The sequence below is a fragment of the Python bivittatus genome, unplaced genomic scaffold (assembly GCF_059951505.1).
Source record: "Python bivittatus isolate LINGU-HERP-01145 unplaced genomic scaffold, Pbiv_v1 ctg000840_np1212, whole genome shotgun sequence".
Taxonomy (NCBI): Eukaryota; Metazoa; Chordata; class Lepidosauria; order Squamata; family Pythonidae; genus Python; species Python bivittatus.
In genome coordinates this window covers 6,385,918-6,406,630 of record NW_028277113.1, presented here as the reverse complement: position 1 = coordinate 6,406,630, position 20,713 = coordinate 6,385,918, and the positions used below count along the sequence as shown (strand labels likewise).

General features: G+C 36.8%; 1 protein-coding gene across 1 annotated transcript in view; it reads left to right on the top strand.

Moving 5' to 3' along the window:
• The window catches only part of CDH9 (cadherin 9), a 145,265-nt gene that overhangs the window by 28,362 nt on the left and 96,190 nt on the right, over positions 1–20,713 (top strand). Inside the window, exon 2 of the mRNA XM_088130755.1 lies at positions 12,623–12,950. Within this exon, the coding sequence (XP_087986881.1) occupies positions 12,723–12,950 (228 nt within the window). The 5' untranslated portion in view covers positions 12,623–12,722. The remainder of the gene's footprint in view (positions 1–12,622; positions 12,951–20,713) is intronic.

Genomic DNA, 20,713 nt, shown 5'->3' with positions numbered 1-20,713 from the left:
CATTGATACTGGCCTTCCAAACTAACTATGAATCTTCTAAAGGTATTCTGCTCTCAACTTCATTCACTAATGTTCAGCAATAAAAATGATCTGTACTGCAACATAACCAGCAGAATGTGAAGGTATTTAGAATACCAGTTTGGAATAGACTCGCACTGTCCTCCAATATTAATCCTAAGCAGGGTTTTTGCCTGCTCATGAATACAACCTAATTGGGTTGGGCAACAATATAGCCACACACATGAATCAGCCCTACCACTTTCCTCCAATATTCTGATAATAGTTCATGAATTCAAATCTAGTATGCTGTTACAATTACTGTTATAGTCAGCCTTGACAAACTTGGAGAGGCTTCTGGATTCTCCGAACCCTTGTGAATTTTATCTGGACAATTTTTTATGGTTGTGCAGTGAAACACACTGTGCTGTACTAGGAGAGCTGTACTAAATATCATGTGCATTAATAAGTAAACATGTTTTGTGTAGGAAGGGTGAGATTTTGTGGGGTTTGTTATCTGAGCAGAATTTACCCAAAATCACAAATTGTTTGCCCAACAATATGGAGGATTTTTTGTTTGTTTTAATGAATGTGAATGAAAGAGAGATAGAAAGCCTACTTTTCTGCAGTGTAAGATTGTTTAGATTATAAATGTTAGGTTTGTAAATATCAGTAAACTACATTAATTGAATCATGAATGTTGTAAATGTAACTGGAGCTACTGATAGTTGGTAGATTGCAAGAGATAGGCAGAAATACTACAAAAATAACTATGAATCTGGTGGGTTATAGTTATGTTCACTGCTTTTATACTGAATAATGGACTTACATAGAGGGGCAGAGGGTCAAAAGTCCATGAAAGAATATTCCATTTTTACTCATACTTCCTTCTTAACCACAAGTCAAGGTATTTACAGATTGTCAAATGACATAATGTGATTGGTGAGAACAGCAGTAAGTAACCAGATGCCTTTTAGAAGATGAAGAAGAGGTAAAGCTGGGATCAGGTAGCTAAGCGGTAGCAAATACATTAGAATGTATCAGGAGATACAAATCAAGGTGCTGAAGTAAATAGCTAGTAAATAGTGAGTATGGCTCCTGGAGTACATGCAGCTTTCTTGGAATGGTACAGAAGTAGGATGCTTTTCAGCTTCTCCTGGTGGCCTATATCCCTGGTAGTCTCATTGTCCAGTACCTTCTAGGCATGACCTTGCTATGTTCCTGGGCCCAGACATGATCTGTCAGGTATTCTACCTTCTGAGGCAGGAACACTGATATATATCTACTTGGCATTAAAAAGATGATGAACTAGTGGTAGAATTTACCTAATTAAAAAGAGCCTTTGATTAAGAATTCTCACCTTTATAAATATATATGAACTTCTAATAAAGGAAGTTGGATCATGGTCTAAGATGACCTTAGGACAGAGATAGGCTGGTATGGGAAGAAGCTCCAAGTAGGTGGAACTGCAGCTCTTCTAGTTCTGCAGGAAAGTTTGACCATGCATAATCAGCTGGAGGCAGTTGATCTCAAAATGAAATGATTTCTGGATTGTGGCCATATGAGTGAATCCTGACCAGAATGATGATTTCTGGTTAGATGTGGAGATTGGCAAGTCTATCAGTTCAACAAGACTTCTTTTCGTTGTTGTTGTTTCGGAATTGCAAATTCCGTTGTCTTATTTCCTATGCAATATTCACACACTAAAATGTTTAATGCATATATTTTGAGTTGTATGTATTTTAACATACTTATATTCTGTTGTGTACTTTTCCAACTTGCACATTATTTGCAAGCACATTTCACACAGTAAAAAATACATTTTTAGTGTACTTTTGTCAAATAATGCAACTTTTTGCAAACCATGTTCCTAAATTCTGAAAAGTGTAAATTTTAGCATCCATGTGTCCATTGGTTATTCTATACATTTGAAAGTCCTGTAGTTGGCATATTAATCTAAAGGTTCTGACTGGTCAAATCTCTCATCAGTTGTTCTGTAACAAGTGCTAGATGGGGAGGAATTAAAAAAAAATGATTTTACTGTTTTTAATTAAGGAAATCTAAATTTACAGGAATATAATTTCCTTTAAAATAAAAGCACAGTTTCAGCAAACAATGAATCATAATTTTAATAGCTATGCTCTCAAAGAACTGAACTATAAAGTCATTTATGTAAATAATATATTTGTTTAATCTTTTAAAGAAAACAACTGCTCTACTTATAGTAGTCTTTGCCTAGGATGAGATTGAGTGTATAAACTGGGGGAATGGGATTGAGATTGAATTATTACCAGAAATGGTTGATGGCATTGAAATGAAGGTTAAGTTCAATAGGTATCATCCTTACAATGACAGTACCTTCATCTGATAAAGACCTGTTGTCACATGTAATACTGTAATTACTTTAAAAGGCTAGAGTTTTCCCCAAACAATTTACCTTTTAAACGGTGATCTTAGATGACTCTTACTTAGCTGAGACTATGGTAAAAGAGGAGGTGGAGGTGAGAGAGTTGTCTTAAATTCAGAATTATCTTCCTTTCAGGTAAATATTAGGGCTATGCACCACTTCAGATTTGATCTCCAAAAGATGCTTCCGAACGCACAGGAACACAAACCGAATACCAGTCTGCCACTTTTTCAGCAGCTAACAAATACCAGGAAGAAGGAACAGATTTGAATCCGAAGCGCTATATAGCTCTGGGAGATATGTTATCATTGGTGGGATTGATAGTTACAAACCTCTACATTTAATCCCATGCCAGTGGGATGGCGAAAATGGCATCCTTCTCCATTTCTCTGCAGACTTATTTCTAGTGAGTAACTGCAACTGAGCAAGGAAGCATTTCTGCATGCATAAGGAACTGTAGAATAAAGAAATTTAGTACCATGATGAATTTATAAATTAAATTTGATAAATTATACTTTGTCAGGTTGCCAGAGGTGACCCTCGTTCATTTTGTGGAGAAAGGCTTAAAGCAGTGTTTCTCAACCTTAGCAACTTTGAGATATCTGGACTTCCTCTCAGAATGCTATCTGGGGAATTCTGGGAGTTGAAGTCCAGACATCTTAAAGTTGCCGAAGCTGAGAAACACTGGCTTAGAGAATCAGACCACTGTTGAAAATAATAATGCTGCACATCCCTCTGTGCCATTCTATTTAGCATTTGACAGTGAAAACGTTACAGGGATTATGGAAAACCCCAAACTCCTTAACCCTGTGTACCGATATTGAAAAGCAGACCAGCATCTAATGAAGAAAAGGTCTTGTTATTTTAAAGAAAAAAACATCATTTCTGTCCAGGAAATAATAAGCTGCAGTAAGAGAAGATAATAGTCTTGTCTTTTATGAGCTCACCTGTTTAACTTTTTCAATCCTATCCCCTTTGGCTATGAGGAATATTCTCTCCACACAATGAATATGCTAACTTTGTAAACAGCAGATGGCATATCAGTTCTCTGATTTTATGAAACAGAAAGTGAAACTCTACAACATTCCCCAGTTATAAACATGCAAATGGATCAGTCTGTTGGTGTGTTTCTGGATGTGATCTTATTCTTGTCTTTGGGGGTCACTGCAGAGGTAAGATCAAGCTTTGTGGCAACTAATTGGTCTACCTTAAGCAAGGAAATGACTGTCCTCAGCTGCCCGGTGGCAAAGCTGGTGTTTAGACTTTCCAAACAAGGTGTTGGATGCACAACAAGTGTCTCTGTTGGCTGCTGAGCTGGGTGGAATAAATCCAACTCTAATTTTGTTGTCAGAATCAGAGATTAGCAGCTGTTGAAGTTTGGACCATTTTAAAATGCAATTATAATTAAATCATTGGGGAGTTATTTCAAAGCAGTTGGTTTGATCTCCATTCCACTGAAGTGGTAAGATTCCCCAGACGTTGGATGTACAAAGATGGGGCATATTAAATGTATGATAGTTTGTTAATCTTTAAAAGCCCATCATGAGAACTTCTTTATTTAAGGTGAGGGTGGTGACTATGTGAATTATTAGTACTTTATCTGCTTTACTCATCTAAAAATATCAGAAAGAGATGTAGAGGACATAGCAATTAGGCATCATCTAACTAACCATGGCTGCTTTTGAACTTAGATTGACATGCTTAGTAGTTAGATAGGAGATTACCAGAGCATTTTAGGACTATAGACTACATCGTTATGTGGTTAAAAAACAAAAACAAAAAGAAGATAATGGCAAACTATTTTCATGTTGTTGCTAAGAAAGCAATATAGTCATAACCATGCAGCCACCAGGAATCAAGCTCAATTTGAGGGAGACTTTGCTTAAGAAACATAGTTCATTTTTATTCCCATATTAAGCATACTGTGCATTCAAAATAGTTTACTTTCCTACATATTACTAGAAAACTCTTTGCACCCATTATTCCCCCATCTGCTGCTACTCAGGAGAGGAGAGATTGGGCTGTATTTAAAACTAAGGCTCAGCCAGATCCTAGAAGTTTTGGTTCACCTGAAAGCAAACCGTAATCTAAAATGGATCAAGGAAGGACAGAAGAGGGAGAGGATGAGGCAAAATCTTAGAGTGTTTTTGTAGGAAGTGCAAGGAAGTGGAGATTATGCCTGCCTGCGAGCTAGCCAACCAACAGAGTATTTGGAGTGTTAGCAGCCTTCAGGGTTAGGCTCACCTCCTGACAAAGAGATTCCCTGAAAGGCCTTGCACAGAAGTTACTGGTCAATGTGAAGATCTTCCAGATGAGAGACCTTAGAGGGCCTTGAGCATCACAAGTAAGGCACAGCAGAGTTCCTCTGACAATTACCTGACTCCAACCTTATCCCCACCTATCCACTGGGTACTATAGAAATGGGCTGCCCCCTCCATAGCAGTGGCTATGATAGTTTATTAATTAATTAATTAATTAATTTATTAATTAATTAATTAATTAATTAATTAATTTATTAAGACTCACACCCTGAAAGGTTAGAAAGACTTTGGGCTTTTACTCCAATCTAGTGCTTCACATCAGCACAAACAATTGTTTAGAAACCCGACTTCCAGTTCCTGAGGTTCCTGAAACACTGTTGTTCCAAAATTGGAAGCATTTTCTCCTTCTTTGGAAAGAAATTTTATCTTTTGCACTGCTGCTCTATGTGTTGTGTTCAAGTTGTCCGTGGTTAGAAGAGGCTCCACAACATTGCCAGTGACCGTGCAGAACTAATTAAAAACATTACCTTGATGATTGCTATAGTAACATTTAAAGTGGTATAATTGTTAACAACTCCTCACCATTGATCTCAGCAGGTTTGTTACATGATGGGATATTCCAAAAAGCTAAACCAAAACTTGTGCTTCCAATGTCTTTGAAGAATATGTCAGGAAAATACACGGATTCCCATAACAAGGCCGACCAAACACCCAGATGATAATCCTCTTCCAGGAAAGCAGTGTGGAATTTGCTCATTGAATTTAAAGTCCTGCAAGCTTTGTATTAGCTAGGGCAAAATAGAGCACCGCAGCGCAATGAAAGATTTATACAGCAGCTCCAAGATTGGCCTATATGACCTCCATTGTTGAGAGAATGGGAACACTTTGGTTCTTGAACATCAGAAGACCTTAGTTCAATCCCAGAGATGTTCTTTTCTCCGTACTACTACTAGACCTAGCAGTGAATGCAGAGGTTTCTTGTAGGATTAGTAGGAGATTTCCAAAGTTAGATCTTTTTTTCTGCTCACAGATCATATCCTGTGTCCTGAATCCCTCTTACATAGCACCCTTAAACCAATCTAAGTTATAACTAAAAAAAAATTACTACAAAAGTTAAATTTAAAAAAAAATCCTTCCAAAATATCTGTTTGAATATTGACTTGCTAAGAATTATTCCATTTTTTAAAATATATTAATATATTCTGCTTAGCATTATTTTATGCTTCAAAACCTAAAGCTAGGAATGGTTCATGCAAGTAGCAGTATTAGGGGGTGATGGCCTTCCTAGGCTAGAGCACTACTGAAGGCAAAGGGAATATTTCTAGAGAGTTTCTAGAGAGGTCTCACATGTGCCAGAAGAAAGTTAATGTGCTATAAAATGTGATGACCTTCTTAACCTGTGCACTTGCCTGGCTGGCTGGCTGAAGAGACAGATATACAAGGAGTTTCACTGTCCCTGACTTCTGGGAAGAGTTATGAAATGCACAACTTGCCCACACTACGTGAAGCCTGAAGGGTTACAATAAAGCTTTATCATTTGATTCTGCTGATTGTTTAACAGTAGTCATCATCACTATTGTGAAGAGACATATCCAAGTTATTTGCCCTGGCCTTTCAAGGTGGAGGCAATACAGAGCTTCTTATCCAAAGGCTGCAGCATCAAAGCGATATCAAAAACAGGATCACAGGAAAGAATAGAGTGGTTAAAAGTATCAGTAGACCACAGTTTGTTACATACAAACTGGCCATGTTACAGTTCTAGAACTGTTTACTGTAGATAGTCCTGTCCATAGCAGTTGCAGAGCAAGTAGGAAAAAAAGTGTTCAATTCAACACAAATTTGTAAAATTGCTTTCTAATTGCTTAGAGGAGGATATTGAGGGCCTGCTATGAAAAGCAAATATTCAGGTTCTCATTATGGTAATTACTAAATCTGCACTATCTTCTAATATCCTTGGACTACTTTGGGGAATCATCATTAATGACAATGCTTGCTGGAGTCATCTTCTTAATTCTGTCATCAGGTCTTTTTAGTAGGATGCCATAGAATGAGAGTATTTCCATCTTGGGACAGTTGTAACAGTGACGATAACTATGGCTGTTGAATGCCTATCAATCTCCCTTCTGAAAGCCATCCAATTCTTGTGCTGCTCTTTCTAATTATTATGATAGTTCTTCAGGTTTGGTCATTTTATTTATTTTTATTGATGTATATTTCAAATTTGTCACCGCCCATCTCTCTGCAGAGCAACTCTGGGCAGTCATGTTGTTCTTCTGTTTATTTATTTAATTTTCATCAGAGAATTTTGCAGTAGAAAAAGAAGGACCATGCCTTTTTAACAGATATTAAAACTACCCAGAGAACAGAGTTGAATATGAAGGGCTAGATAGCATCTTTAGTTCAATATCTATAAATCTCTTTATACCCAGTCTTAAAGAACAATGCACATTTGAGCTGAGTTTGACTGTTGATGTCTTCATGAAGGCATCTAGACAGTATTCTTAGCAATAGTATGAACATAAGAACAAAAGTAGTGCCCGACAGACCCTGGCCCATCTGGCCCATCAGTCTGTTCTCATGGTGGCCATTCAACTGCACAAGGAAGCCCACTAGTCTCCTAGCAGGTGACCTTCAAAGGCAGTCACACTGCCATCAAGTCTAATAGCCACTGATTGCTATGATTTCCAAGAATTGGTCCAACACTTTTTTGAAGCTAGTCAAGGTAGACAGCCCCAAATCTTGTGGTATCGAGTTTCAAAGTTTAATTATGTGTTGAACCTGTGGTCCTACCTGTTTTAGTCTGTAACATGATATGCACCAGGTCAGTTACTAGGATTTTTGTTCATGAACTCTCTTCTAATCCAAATGCTTGTAAAGCCTATTTTTGAATTTGAGTCCTTTTAGTAGCCCACACACCTACAGGTTGTTTTGCTCTGTGATCCTATTCCTTTTCATTGGGTTGGCCAAGACATTTGAACACTAATTTATTATATTCACAGCTGGCATAAAATATTTTGATGTTGGCAGTGAAGAACAAGAGAGGATCTCTTCCATGTACAAAATTTGATGGGGTGGCAGCTGAATCTTCAATATGAGTAGTATGGCTCAGTCTACTCTGTACCCCTTACTATCTGCTGCCAGACATATATGTTTCATAGTAGGATTAACTGTAATTATCCAAAAATCCCCCCTCCTCCTCCTCATTTAGGAGCATTTATTTATTTGTTATTTACCTATCAATCAATTTCTATGTCACCTCAATCATTGAAGCAATTCTAGGTGACTTTATTTGGATCACTTCTCTGAATAAATCCTCTGGCTGACTTAGACATTACGTAAGTTGCTCTACTACTTACAGTTGTTTAGTTTAAGTCATATCTTCCGATGGCTTAATGCCTTTATTGATAAGACTTAATTATGAGCATCAGGGTTTCTAAACTTGCTTTGTATGAGTTGAATGTAGGATGGCAAAAAGCTAACCAGAAGAACTATTTTTCACTGTAGTGCTAAAGCTGACAGATGCAAAAGGGAGATAAGCAAACAAGGGTGATAAATGGACTACAGTGTAATCCTGCAGGATGGAATTTGATCCCAAGATAATGAAAAATAGAAATGCTCCAACTTAAGCTATGACATCTATTTCCCATTAAATTTCAAGAGGTCCAAATTGCATTGAGAAATAAGCGGGGTGGGGATGGGGATGCTGGGAAAGATTGAAGGCAAAAGGAGAAGAGGACGGCAGAGGATGAGATGGTTAGATAGCATCACTGAAGCAATGAGCATGAAACTGAGCAAATTCAGGGAGGCAGTGAAGGACAGGAAGGCCTGGCGCAATATGGTTCATGGGGTCACGAAGAGTCGGACACGACTTAACGACTAAACAACAACAACAATGGTAAAAGAAGGAAAGGAAAACAACTGAAAACCAGGAAAGAAAAGGAGAGAAAAAAAATCTGGTGCCAATAAAAATGATTTTCAGATAAGGCCCTTTTAAAATGGGCACTACTAAACAAAATTGTAGAATGACCGGTGTTTTCTTTTTACATACTTTATTTGAGGGAAAGTGAATGTTGATGAGGCACTGTATTTTGGTTATTCAACATGAACAAAAATACATTTTGTAAAAGAATACTAACTTATAATGCATATGCTATCTCTGTAATGCTAAAACGAGTCTAATAACTTGCAGCAAAAACCTTTAGTTGTTAAGAGTCAGATAAACTGTGAGAATGTTAATGTACATGAAAGTATAAAATGAACCAATTATTTTAAACAAGAATTATCCCGTCTTTTCTTTCTCATTAGTACAGGTTTTTTTTAAATTTTCTTTTACTTTTCTTTACTTGTTTTTCTTTAAATTTGTATTGTTTTTACTTTCTAAAAAACGTTAATAAAAATATACTTTTTTAAAAAAAAAAAGTACAGTTTCTGTTTCAGCCCTAGTTTCCTAGACTCTGTTTAGCATTTAGAAATAATATAAGCATTTTATGTTTTGCTTTACAAAATGAATTTTTATTGCATAACAACTAATATAAAATGCATCATCTATTTTCATGTTTTACTTGAACAGATTTATACGTTAAAAAAAGACCAAAGACACTACAAAACAAAAATGATTTTGTTCTGTAGTGTCCTTGATAAAGAATTTTATCCAAAACATATCAGACATTTATATAAACAAACATTTTCACCAGCACTTGGGATTTCCTTTCCCCCTCTTCTTTCTTAGCATTAATGCAAACATCCAAATTGAATGACATTGAGAAGGTGTAGAAGAACAAGGTTTAGGTATTTATTTTAACGCCAAAAAGAAAATTGCATCAATTGCAAGCAAGACCAAGCAAAGTTTAAATGTCAATTCAAGGCCAATTTCCATTAGAGAAATTTTCTATGTGATCTTAGAAACAGACCTGCTGGATTGGACAAAGCTCTATTTAATCTAGTTGCCTGTTTCTGAAATGGCCAAGCAGATGCCTCTGTAATATTGATAGGCAGGTCAGGGAGGCCTTGTCCCACACTGCTGCTTATCTCCAAACAACTGGAATCTAGTGGCATATTGAATAAAGATGTTCAATCTTTAATCTGTAAGATTAAAGATTGAATATCAGCAATACTGAATAGAAATGATAGACTTACCTATCTTAAATTGTTTAATATGGAATTATCTTCATTACTGTTCAACACTACTTCCTCTGGCAGTAAATTCCATGTACTATATATGCATGTCATGAGACCCCTCCTTTTATCTACCTCAGTCTTCTGCCAATCATTTTCACTGAATATTGTTGAATCTAATATTCAAATAGATTCTCTATTCTCAGTAGAGAATTCTGAGCCACTTAGAAGCATTAACATAATTTTAAAGAGAGGTAGCTAAGTATCAATAAAACTGGAAGGTGTTTCTCAGTCATAATTAATTTAGGCCAGTTTCCTCCCCTCCCCCCTTCAAGAGTTTATGTGCATACATGTGCATGTATATTTTAGCCAGATAGCCATGTATTAAAGACCATCTCAAATCTTAGGCTGAATAAACAAATACACTCACCCATTATGCTACATAGCCTATATCATGCTAGATAGTACGTAAACATGACTAAATTAATAGTCTTTGGCCTCTAGCTAAAGAGTGTATTGTGTTTGTCCTTTAATTTGCTGCAACCTGAATTCTGTCTTACTACTTGCAAATGGATGCAAACCAGAAACTCCATTTCAAATAATAATAATAATATGAATATAAATAAGTGTTATTTACAGTGGGGTTTGATTTATCAACAAGTTCAGGGCATTCCTGATAGGAAGGCCTCAATATGCATGTTTCTTTTTCAATAGTCCCCATGCGATTGTGGATTCACTGAAAATTCTGTCCATTAGAATACAAAAATATGTTTTATAACAAAGGAATTTATGGATTTAAGTTAATGAAAAGACTCCTAGCCAAAATAGCAGCACACTCTAGGGCATATTTACAGTTCACTAAATATCAGGTCACTGAGAATATATGACTATTATTGGTGCATCATTCTTATGTTTGGCAAACTTGTGAAGGGCAACAGTGTTTAAGTTGCATATAAAATCAACCAATTTAAAGCTACAACTTCTTGCATGTTATTTCCCAAACTACTGTAATATTTTTTGGCCATATGCTCTCACTACAGTGGTCGAGCACCCACTGTTATAACTGGTGTTACAGTTTTGGAGAGAGGCAATGAGATATAACTATGGTTGGTCTCACAGTCAGCCAGATGTTTAGACTGGATTTGGCATTTTTTATCCACCTATTGAGCTCTTCCCAAGGACATGGAATAGGCAGATGTGGCTGTTTGATGTTGTTAAAGGTATCATCGCAGTATATAATAAGGATATGATAATGATGATGATGATGATGGTTGGTTGCACAATCAGACAGATATTTAGACTAGATTTGACATTTTTATCCACCTGTTGAGTCCTTCCCACGGACCTGGGATAGGCAGATGTGGTTGTTTGATGGTGTTAAAGATATCGTCACAGGATGTAAGCTGTTCCAAGTAAAGCTGCCTTTTGCAATTGACTGATGGTGATTTTGTCAATGCCAATGGTGGTCATCTCCTCCTCCTCCTCCTCCTCCTCCTCCTCCTCCTCCTCCTCCTTCTTCTTCTTATTACTATTACTATTATTACTATTACTATTATTATTTTACTAATCCTTTAGCAAAATCAACCCCATAGAGGTACAGGACCCTTTTAACTCATAGCATGGCTGCTACACAATCCAAATAAAAGAAGGATTTTTCTCCTTTCATTACTGCCTATGAACCAGGTTTGGCAATAACCTGGATTAACATGATGATGTCTGAAAATTCATTGTTCCAAAAGCTTGTGAAACCCAAGATTGATAACAGCAACAATACAATATAACAATAATAAAAGTAGCTTATTTATCATACACATTCTTCTTCAAAAGTATGCAACCTGTGGCTTTAAGAAAAGGCTATATATGCCTCCCTAGGACTTCTTTCTAAGCCCTTTGGAGCAAGTGAGATCAAAATTTTCAGCCCAATGTTTTGGGTAAAGGTTTAAGGGGCAGAATAGATGCCTTAAGCCTTGTAAAGCCTTATGACATTCATTAAAACAGCCTCTAAGCCTCAGACTTAAAATATCAATTATGCACCTTAAAACTGACTTGCCCCCTCCCCCAACCACCCCCACCCCAACTACCCCCCTAAAAAAAAGAAGAGAAAAAGAAATGAGCCAGAAAGTTTGATCATGTCCACTACAGAGGACTCTTGGGCCTGCAGAAGCAGTGCTCAGAGTTGCAAACAACCTGTACATTGTCCAGCCCTGCCCCAGATAGGTTGGCCACTTAAAATCATTGACCATAGTCCCTGCAGTCTCTGAGGTGAAAAATACTTTCTTTTAAAGTGTATTTCCCCAGTACAGGAAAGTTGCCCAACCCTGCTCTAGTGCAGATATAATTCATTCCTTGGTCCTACTTTTGAATGCCTTTAGCAAACTCTTCCAGACTCTAGGAAGATCAGTCTGTCCCAATATTGGCAGATGATTGTATAAAGGGGTGGGGGGGGGGGTGTCAGAAAGATACTGAGAGAGAGAAAAAAAATAACAGGGATATCAGAAAGGGAGGGGGCAAATGGTGTCAGAGCTTCTGTGTAGAATAGCTAGTCCACAATGACACATTTTCACCTGCAGGGTAAGCCATAGCAAAAGGTTGGGTCTAGATTATTGCTACCTCTTCATTCAGGTTGGCTTTGCATAAAGAGGATTTCTATTAGAACATGATTCATACTCTCTGCAGCAGATGTTCCTCAGCCCTTTAATTCACGTGGATAGGATTCTCTGAAAGTTGAAAAATGTAACACATACACACACGCGTGAGGTTGGGGGTGGGAACCAAGTTATGTATATATTTAGATTTTAAAACAAAAACTTAAAACTCACCCAAACATTTATCCAATTTACAGATTGTTTCAAAGAGGAATACAACAATATTTGCAGAAGATTCTTCTGGTTAAAGGAAAAGACGTACTAAGTGCAGCAGACTCTCTGCAGGAGGCTCAAAGGATGAAAACTTGCAACTGTTTGTCATTTCTAATTTGGACTTGTATGATTCATGAGATCCCTACTTTACTATCACCGAAAAGGACTAGCATGTATTTGCAAGCTGAAAGGATAATGGGGCTATCTAAGGATCAGGGAAAAGCCATGCATCGGACAAAGCGTGGATGGATGTGGAATCAATTTTTTTTATTGGAGGAATATACTGGTCCAGATACTCAGTATGTGGGCAAGGTAAGCACTGTTATTAAAAGACCATTCAATAAGATGACAGAATTCATAAATGGGGGGGGGGATTGGGGGTGAGTTTCACAGCAGCATGGAAGGTACGCTTCAGCTGGGAGGAAATAAGATTTCACACCTAATAGTTTTGTGGATTATTCCTGTTTTAGAGGAGAATGGTCCTCTAATGCTAGGTTTTAGAAAGACCTGTAGAACAGTATTATTCTTTTTTTTTAATGTTCCTCTTCATTGTTAGATTCATCAGCAAAATCAGCTGAGAAAAGTACCTCTAGAAATCAGGATTTATCCACATGAGGAATTTCACAGCATTAGTTCAGCTTTCTGCAGTCCAGAATGTGCAGTTCCTACGGAGCCAGAAAGTACAATGGGGAAAAAGTCTGTTAATCTAATCTGCACTGAAATCATGAGCAATTCACTCAAGAAAATAAAAGTTCTGATGTCACAGTTTTTCCTGTGAATATAAGATAGCTTAATTACAGAATGGTAATAATGATTGTGACATTTCATGGATGAAGACCTGCTACCTAATGACTGAAACATGTTTTTATTCATTCTTTTGCATGTGGTAGGGAGTGGGGAGGGGAAAGAGACAGGGGAAAGATACATGCAATGTTTCTCTTAAGTAATAATGGTTATTTTAAAAATTAGAATCAGTTCTACCAATAGAGTAAATATCTATATAAAACTAAAATACCATCTGCAATCAATAATACATTTTGAGTCAGAATAGAATTCCCAGTATTAGACATATTTCATTGGGTATCTGAAATATAAAAAATCATAGTTAGCTTTCTTTGCTGTACTATAGGCTTGGAAAGAAGAGCACTTCATTATCTCCTGTCACTCTAAGGGATATTTGTGACTCCATCTCATTGCGGTTGCATTAGATCTATGGTAGCTAGGCTCTTCAGCCACTTGAAAGAGATGTAATTGGGGGGAAAAGACTTTCAGTTTAAAAGCAGGTTTTTTTTTTTTTTTTAATGCAATTGATAGAGAAATGGGACAGAAGGAACACAGTGAGAATGACATAGACCCGAAGGTAATGAACCTAGCCATGCCTAAATAATATATTACCTTGACATTAAATTTGAATTCACAAGCAGTTTCAATTATCTCCTTGCCAATGGCATTATATCCATGTATGGAGAATGCCACTTCAGAAATGACAATGTTTTACTGCTGTGTGAGGGCAGCATGTTCTCTCATTGGAGAGGATTCTTAGCTCGCCCCACTCCTGGGATTATGTCACAATAGCATGTTGTCATGAGTAGGTCACAGAGCCCAAATCCACAATAGCTGGAATGACATCATTAAGAGTTTTGAAAACAGTAGCGGCTTGCCATCATGGAAAGTACAGAACTATGGGGCAGTGCTATCAGCTTATTCTCTTTTATTGGTGTGAAGGGGAAGGGATATAGTTTAGGCATGGTATTAAGTTGTAGGGTTACTCCTTTATGCCTTGCTGATCATTCACTCAAGCAACCCTCAGTTTTCATTCATTCCCACATCTAAATTGCTTGTCTTCCCTTTTAGGTTCAAAATATTAACAAGAAACACTGGGAAGCTGAGCTCAGTTACGGTCCTATCTGACCTTAGTTCTTAGTCAACTGTGTTACTGGGCAACAGCCAAGAAAATTGTTTTCAAATGTAAACATACTTATTTCACTTTCCTGCACAAATTCATTGAAGCACAAATAATTTCCTTTATGGCAGAGTGGCAACTATAGTAATGAACCAAAGAGAGAGAAAAGGCAATTCAATCTTTATGTAGGAATATGTCAAATACATTTCACACAATGTTAATTGAAAGCAAGTAGGGAAAAGTAAATATGAGTTCTTACATTTTTATACTTAAGCACTAAAGTTCAGTTTAATGTTACCGAGGGTCTCAATACAGTGGCCAGCTCTATTGAAGACTCAGTGAAAGATAGGAAGTAGAGCATGAGGCAGGGAGGCAGGAAGCTGGAGAAGATCAAACATGTTTTAGCAAACAGCATTTGGTGAAAGTCCTCTAGCTGTTGCCCCCAAACCAAATTCTTCTATACTTTTCTTGGAGTCTAGTCAGCCAACTCCCCCATCTCTGACTTGGTCCAGGCAGGTTACACATTCACGTTATGCCATTTCTGAGTTGAGGCCTTGGACATCTGCTTATCCGGTCCTTCAGGATGTCTATCTCATGGTGTTGTCTCTGTCTCAGCTCACCATATGTTGCTTGCCCTGTCTTCAAAAATCTTCTGTTTTGATGTGGCTTCATATTTTGGTCCCCTGCCTCATAGATGGGGTAATTCACTACAACAATGTCATAAATATCAGACCCTTACTAGCAAACTCGAACCCTAAATTGGGGGGGGGGGGGAATACAGTCAGTCATGTTGTAAATTAAACAATTGTAGAGTAAAATCCATGCAATGTACTCCATAAATTCTATAGTATAAAAAATCATTGGAACTGAGAGCATTCCAGCTGGGATGGTATGCTGAGTTACTCTCTGGCAAGTGAACAAGGATTGGCTGACAATTTTCCCCATGCTCAACTGTTGGCTAAAAAGGACAAGCTGTGAATAGTTGTTGACCCTTATCATATAAATGTAGCTATGCATGTAATGTTCTAATGTCCAAATAGGTCTGCTCAAATAAATTTAAACAGTCTAAACAGCTTGGATCAGACTTGGATACATTTTGAATTGAATTTAGAAGCATTGGGAGGCAGAACATCTAGTTGTTTGCTCAAAAAAGGGATGAGTCTCTTTTAGTCCCTATTTTTGTACAACTGCAATCTCCCTCATCATCATCACCATGAATCATAGTTTTCTATTCCTCTTCTTAAACCATCACATTAGAGAATTTTAATCCTGAACTCATATCTGAGCATTGATCTTGTTTGCTTTCTCCTAGAGGCAGTTTCAAGCTGTAACTAATCAAATAGGAGCAATGAAATTAATCAGGATACATTAATATGTTTTGAACGAAACAATTTATTTCTCAATTAAATATCGTCAACAGTATTGGTCTTATACTCACTATCATTGTTGATTCACTTGCTCTTATAAGAGATAATCGTTTCTACCCCATTCATCCTTGCATTATAGCTGTCATGATGTTTGTATAGTTTCTCCACAGTTAGAATAAAATAAGCATACACCAATATGTATGCAATTATATGAAGCACAACATATAACAACTCTGCTTCACTACTACTACTACTAATGTAAAATAAAACAACATAAAATGTTTAGTCATGATTTTGTGAAATTAAAGAGGAAGAGATTGTGAAATTAAAGAGAAAAATATATGCAACATTTAATTATAGTTGAATGGTAATGAAGTATTGATGAGGTAATACAATAAATAATTACTAATAATCCATGGTAGGTATGGAACATAATCATGGTCATAATGATACATAACATGCCACTATCTAAAATTAAGCACAATTCCTTTCTTATCAGGAGCTGGCTCAAATGTCCTTTTCTCCAAACAGAGGCTGTGAGACATGACTAAACAAGAATGAATCTTACTACATATCACAACATCGCTATCAAATTTGAGAAAAATCGTATCATATGAGTGTAATGTTTATTAAAGTATTTAAGTGCATGAACTTCAATGTATGGAGTTCCAAGTATCCAATATCTACTTTAAGCTTTAGGACGCAACTGTATACCAGTAAAAGTGCAGATATCTGGTGGTCCCCATAATGACATGGGTGGAACAGGACAAAATCTTATTCCCCCTCCATATATAGCTATAACAATGTGAAGAGATCTTTCAAAACAGCCCAGATAGAGAAAATACTGTGGAGAAAGACAATATCTCATCTAGAATTTGAAATGCTCATTAATTTTATGGCAGCATAAATGCATCTACATCAGTCTTTAAATATTTAAAGAAATATGAGTAGGTTCATAATAACATTAACTTTCATCAAGAAGGGACAAAGTTGGGACTGGAAGTGTACAAAGTACAACAGCAACCCCCCCCCCCACCAATCACTCCTGATATCAACCTATAATCAATTATAGAAGACTGGGGAGGGAGATGCTTAGCTTAATAATAATATATAAGAGTAAAAGTTCATATTGATGAAACTCACATACAAAACAATAATATATAGATTCTTATTTGGAATTCTGTGCTTTATACATAGTGCTTATATGAAAGGGTGGGAAAATGAGTTGGGAAAACTGAGTTGGAAAAATGCAAGTGGTGTGAAATTAATGCTTCTTGAATGTAATTTTAGAAATTTTACTAGTAATTCCACACTATAAAAGGGAGAGTGATGTCACAGAAGAGGAATGTCTACCCACATCTTGCCTAATCTCTGGGTGGCAACAGGCTATGCCCAACATTATGTCAAAAGACAAGAAACAATTTCCTTACTCTTCCCCCCCCCCCGCTGGATATTTTTGTAATATCAGAAATGTTTTAACTTTAATGGGATTATGATTATGATTATGATTATTTGCTTTCAGGAAGAAGAAATTGCTTTTATAGGTACTTTGATACCAAAGAACTGCTACTCATCTGTCATTATTGTTTGTTATCACTGCTTCAAATGATGTAATATTTTGATTTTGTTTTCCAATGATCTAGTCTGTGGCTATTAGCATGAAAACTGATTTTCCTGTCTTCTGGATAGGTAATTTATCATCAGGGTATCCCGAATGCTGCCATGAAAGAAAAAAGACAGCAGAGACAACAGTTGCAAGAGATAGAGTTAAAGCAGAGACAACATATCTTTTGTGGCTGAAATAAGCTGAAATGAGGGCTACCAATGGGTTAGCAAAGCTGAAGGACTCTTGTGAGATTTGTGAAGAAACATTTTATTCCAGTGTGTTCAATTTGCCTTTCTGTAAATAACATTGCAATGATACCATATGACTACAGTGCTTACAGTTTGATTTCCAAAGGGAAACGGGAAAACACCCTAAACTCTCTTGTTCCACTTTCCAGACTTCTCCCTGACAACAGAAGAAATTATCAGTGCATAACCATATTTTCACTGTGGGACAAGCAATATGGCTCAATAAACATGCAAAATATCTCATCTAACGCAGAACTGCTTTGGGGTTCTGAGGACATCACCTGGAGGTACATAGATACTGAGGCAGCCATAAGCACCAGATTGCCAACCATGGAGGTACACCTATTTCTAACACGGTAAAGACCTCACGCCACACAAAAATGAAACAGATGCCACGGGAAAAGTGTACAATTTAAATTCAGCCCTACAACTTAACATGCAAAGGATTCAAACTTTTAAGAGTGAAGAATAAAAATACTTCTGCCTAGCTCTATAGGTCTTCGTTTTTTCTCATATAGTTATATCTCATTTTGACTTCCATCCTCTTTTGAAATAGTTTGCCTGTTCTGGCAAATCCTTCCTGAATAAAGTATCACACAATATTCTCACTCATCCCTCGGAGAGAGAGAGGCATAACAGCAAATCAGTATCTGGCAGATCAGTCTGACTTTTGATGACCAAAGGTGATGGTTTGAGGGCTTCCTGAGGCTTTACAAATAGTGGCCTTGAAGAGAAAATGAAACAGTGTCAACAAGCAGGATCATGAACAAGCCTTCCCACCTTCTTAGAAATGCCTGGTACTTCTGCTCTTACTCTTTTCCCACACATAATTTGCACCTTCATCTCTAGCATAAAGCCAAAAGAAAAGAAAAACTGAGGTAAACACAGCTCCTTCTCAGAAATAAAATGCTCTCTGCTTCTATCCAAATGACATGTCCATGTCACATGTTTGTTTGTTTATTATTTTTTCTCTTTATTTATAATGAGACAAAAACAAAAAGGAACAAAACTCAAGGATATATACATTATATATAAAAAAAGCAATTACATAACAAGTGGTTAAAAGTAAGTGGAAAAAATGGAACAGAAAAAGTAATAATAATAATAAAGAGAATATAATGTATAATACGCCGTTACAACAATGAACAGTTGCAATTTTATAAATTCTATATTTATCTAATGCAAATAGTATGTGAGTATATATATAAATTTATTCCTAATGCAATTATATAACTATTTTGCTTTTTCTTAACCTACTGTATTTTGTATAAATGAGTCCCATATCTCATTATACTTGTCCATACAAACTCTATGAAATAGTATGTATTGCCTGTGGGCAATCCACTTATAGGTGGCAAGTGTAATCAGGTCCTCAGTCCATTGAGTGAATGAGGCCATACATTTATCTTTCCAGTGCTGCAGTATCACTTTTTAGACATTGTAAGGGCATGAAGAATCCATTTAGACATTGTAAGGGCATGAAGAATCCAGAGTGGTGCATAATTCAGTTGAACACAGATTGGTTTTATTTGCAGATGATATCCTCATGTTTATTTCTAAACCTCACACTACTGTTCCAGTGTTGAAGCAAATGATAGATGTTTTCAGTAAAATAGCAGGATATTCTATTAACTGGTCCAAATTGGAATTGATGCCAGTAGATGAAAATTTGGTCACCCATCCATTTAAGGAATATCAATTTCATATTCGTACCAAATCCGTTAAATTTTTATGTATGCATATACCAAAAGATATAACTCAGTTAGTAGCATGCAATATCAGTGAAATATATAAAGAGGTTTCCTCAGATATGGATAGATAGGAGTGATTAAATCTATCTGTAAATCTCCCTATGTTGTCTGATGGCACAAGCCAAGGCTCCACACAAACGTTAAAAAGCAAGGGTGAAAGTGGACACCCTTGTCTAGTTCCTCTAATTAATGGGAAAGTAGTAGAAAAAATACCATTAACCTTTACTTGAGATGTGGGTAAATCATACAGTATCTTTGTTTATTTCAATTTATATGGCCACCTATCTTGCAACAGCAACTCAACATAAAATTAAAAATAAAAAACAACAACAATTGTTGATAAGAAAGGCAAAAAAGTCTGGATAGTGGACATTGCAATACCTGGAGACAGCAGAATAGAAGAGAAAGAACTGGAGAAAATCACAAAATATAAAGACCTGCAAATGTGGCAATGAAAAGCAAAGATAATACCAGTAGTTAGCAAAGTAAAGCAAAGCAAATACCAGGTACCAGTTAAGGCACCTTAACACCTTCAAACCATCAAACAACAGCATCTATCCTGTTTGGGGAGGATTCGATAGGTGGACAAAAATGCCAAATCCAGTCTAAACCTCTGGCTGACTGTGCAACCAACAATAATAATATAAATAGCTGAGGACAACAGTCACTACAATAACATCCATTTCATGGGCCTTCAACCTCCCAACTCCTACACCTGGGAAAACTTCCATGTTTTTAAGGTTTTCCAAAATGCCAGCAGAGTTGGGCCTGGCCAGATGCGTTGATGTCAGCCCTTCAAAATAGGCCAGAACACAAAGACAATTCCAAAAGTTTGCCTGGAACTATATTTATTGACATAAGTGGTAGTAACTGAACCTTGAAATCCTGACTGCATTTTCCCTCCCCTCCCTCTAATATCTCAGGGAATTAGGATTCAGCCAGTCTTTTTCTAATGTTTTCTTGGTTTCCCAGGCATGATTACACAAACTTTACATTTAAATAGACATTTAAACAATGTTTAAAACATTTTCTGTTGAACACCTGCAATCGTATATGAGCCAGGAGCCTGAGAATGCTGACTCTTAACCGCATCTCACTCTGATTTTCCAAAAGGCATCGGTGTGTATGTGTGTCTCTGTGTTGTCATTAACCCAGGGCCGGATTAAAGCCAACTGATGCTTAAGCACAGCTCAACAATGG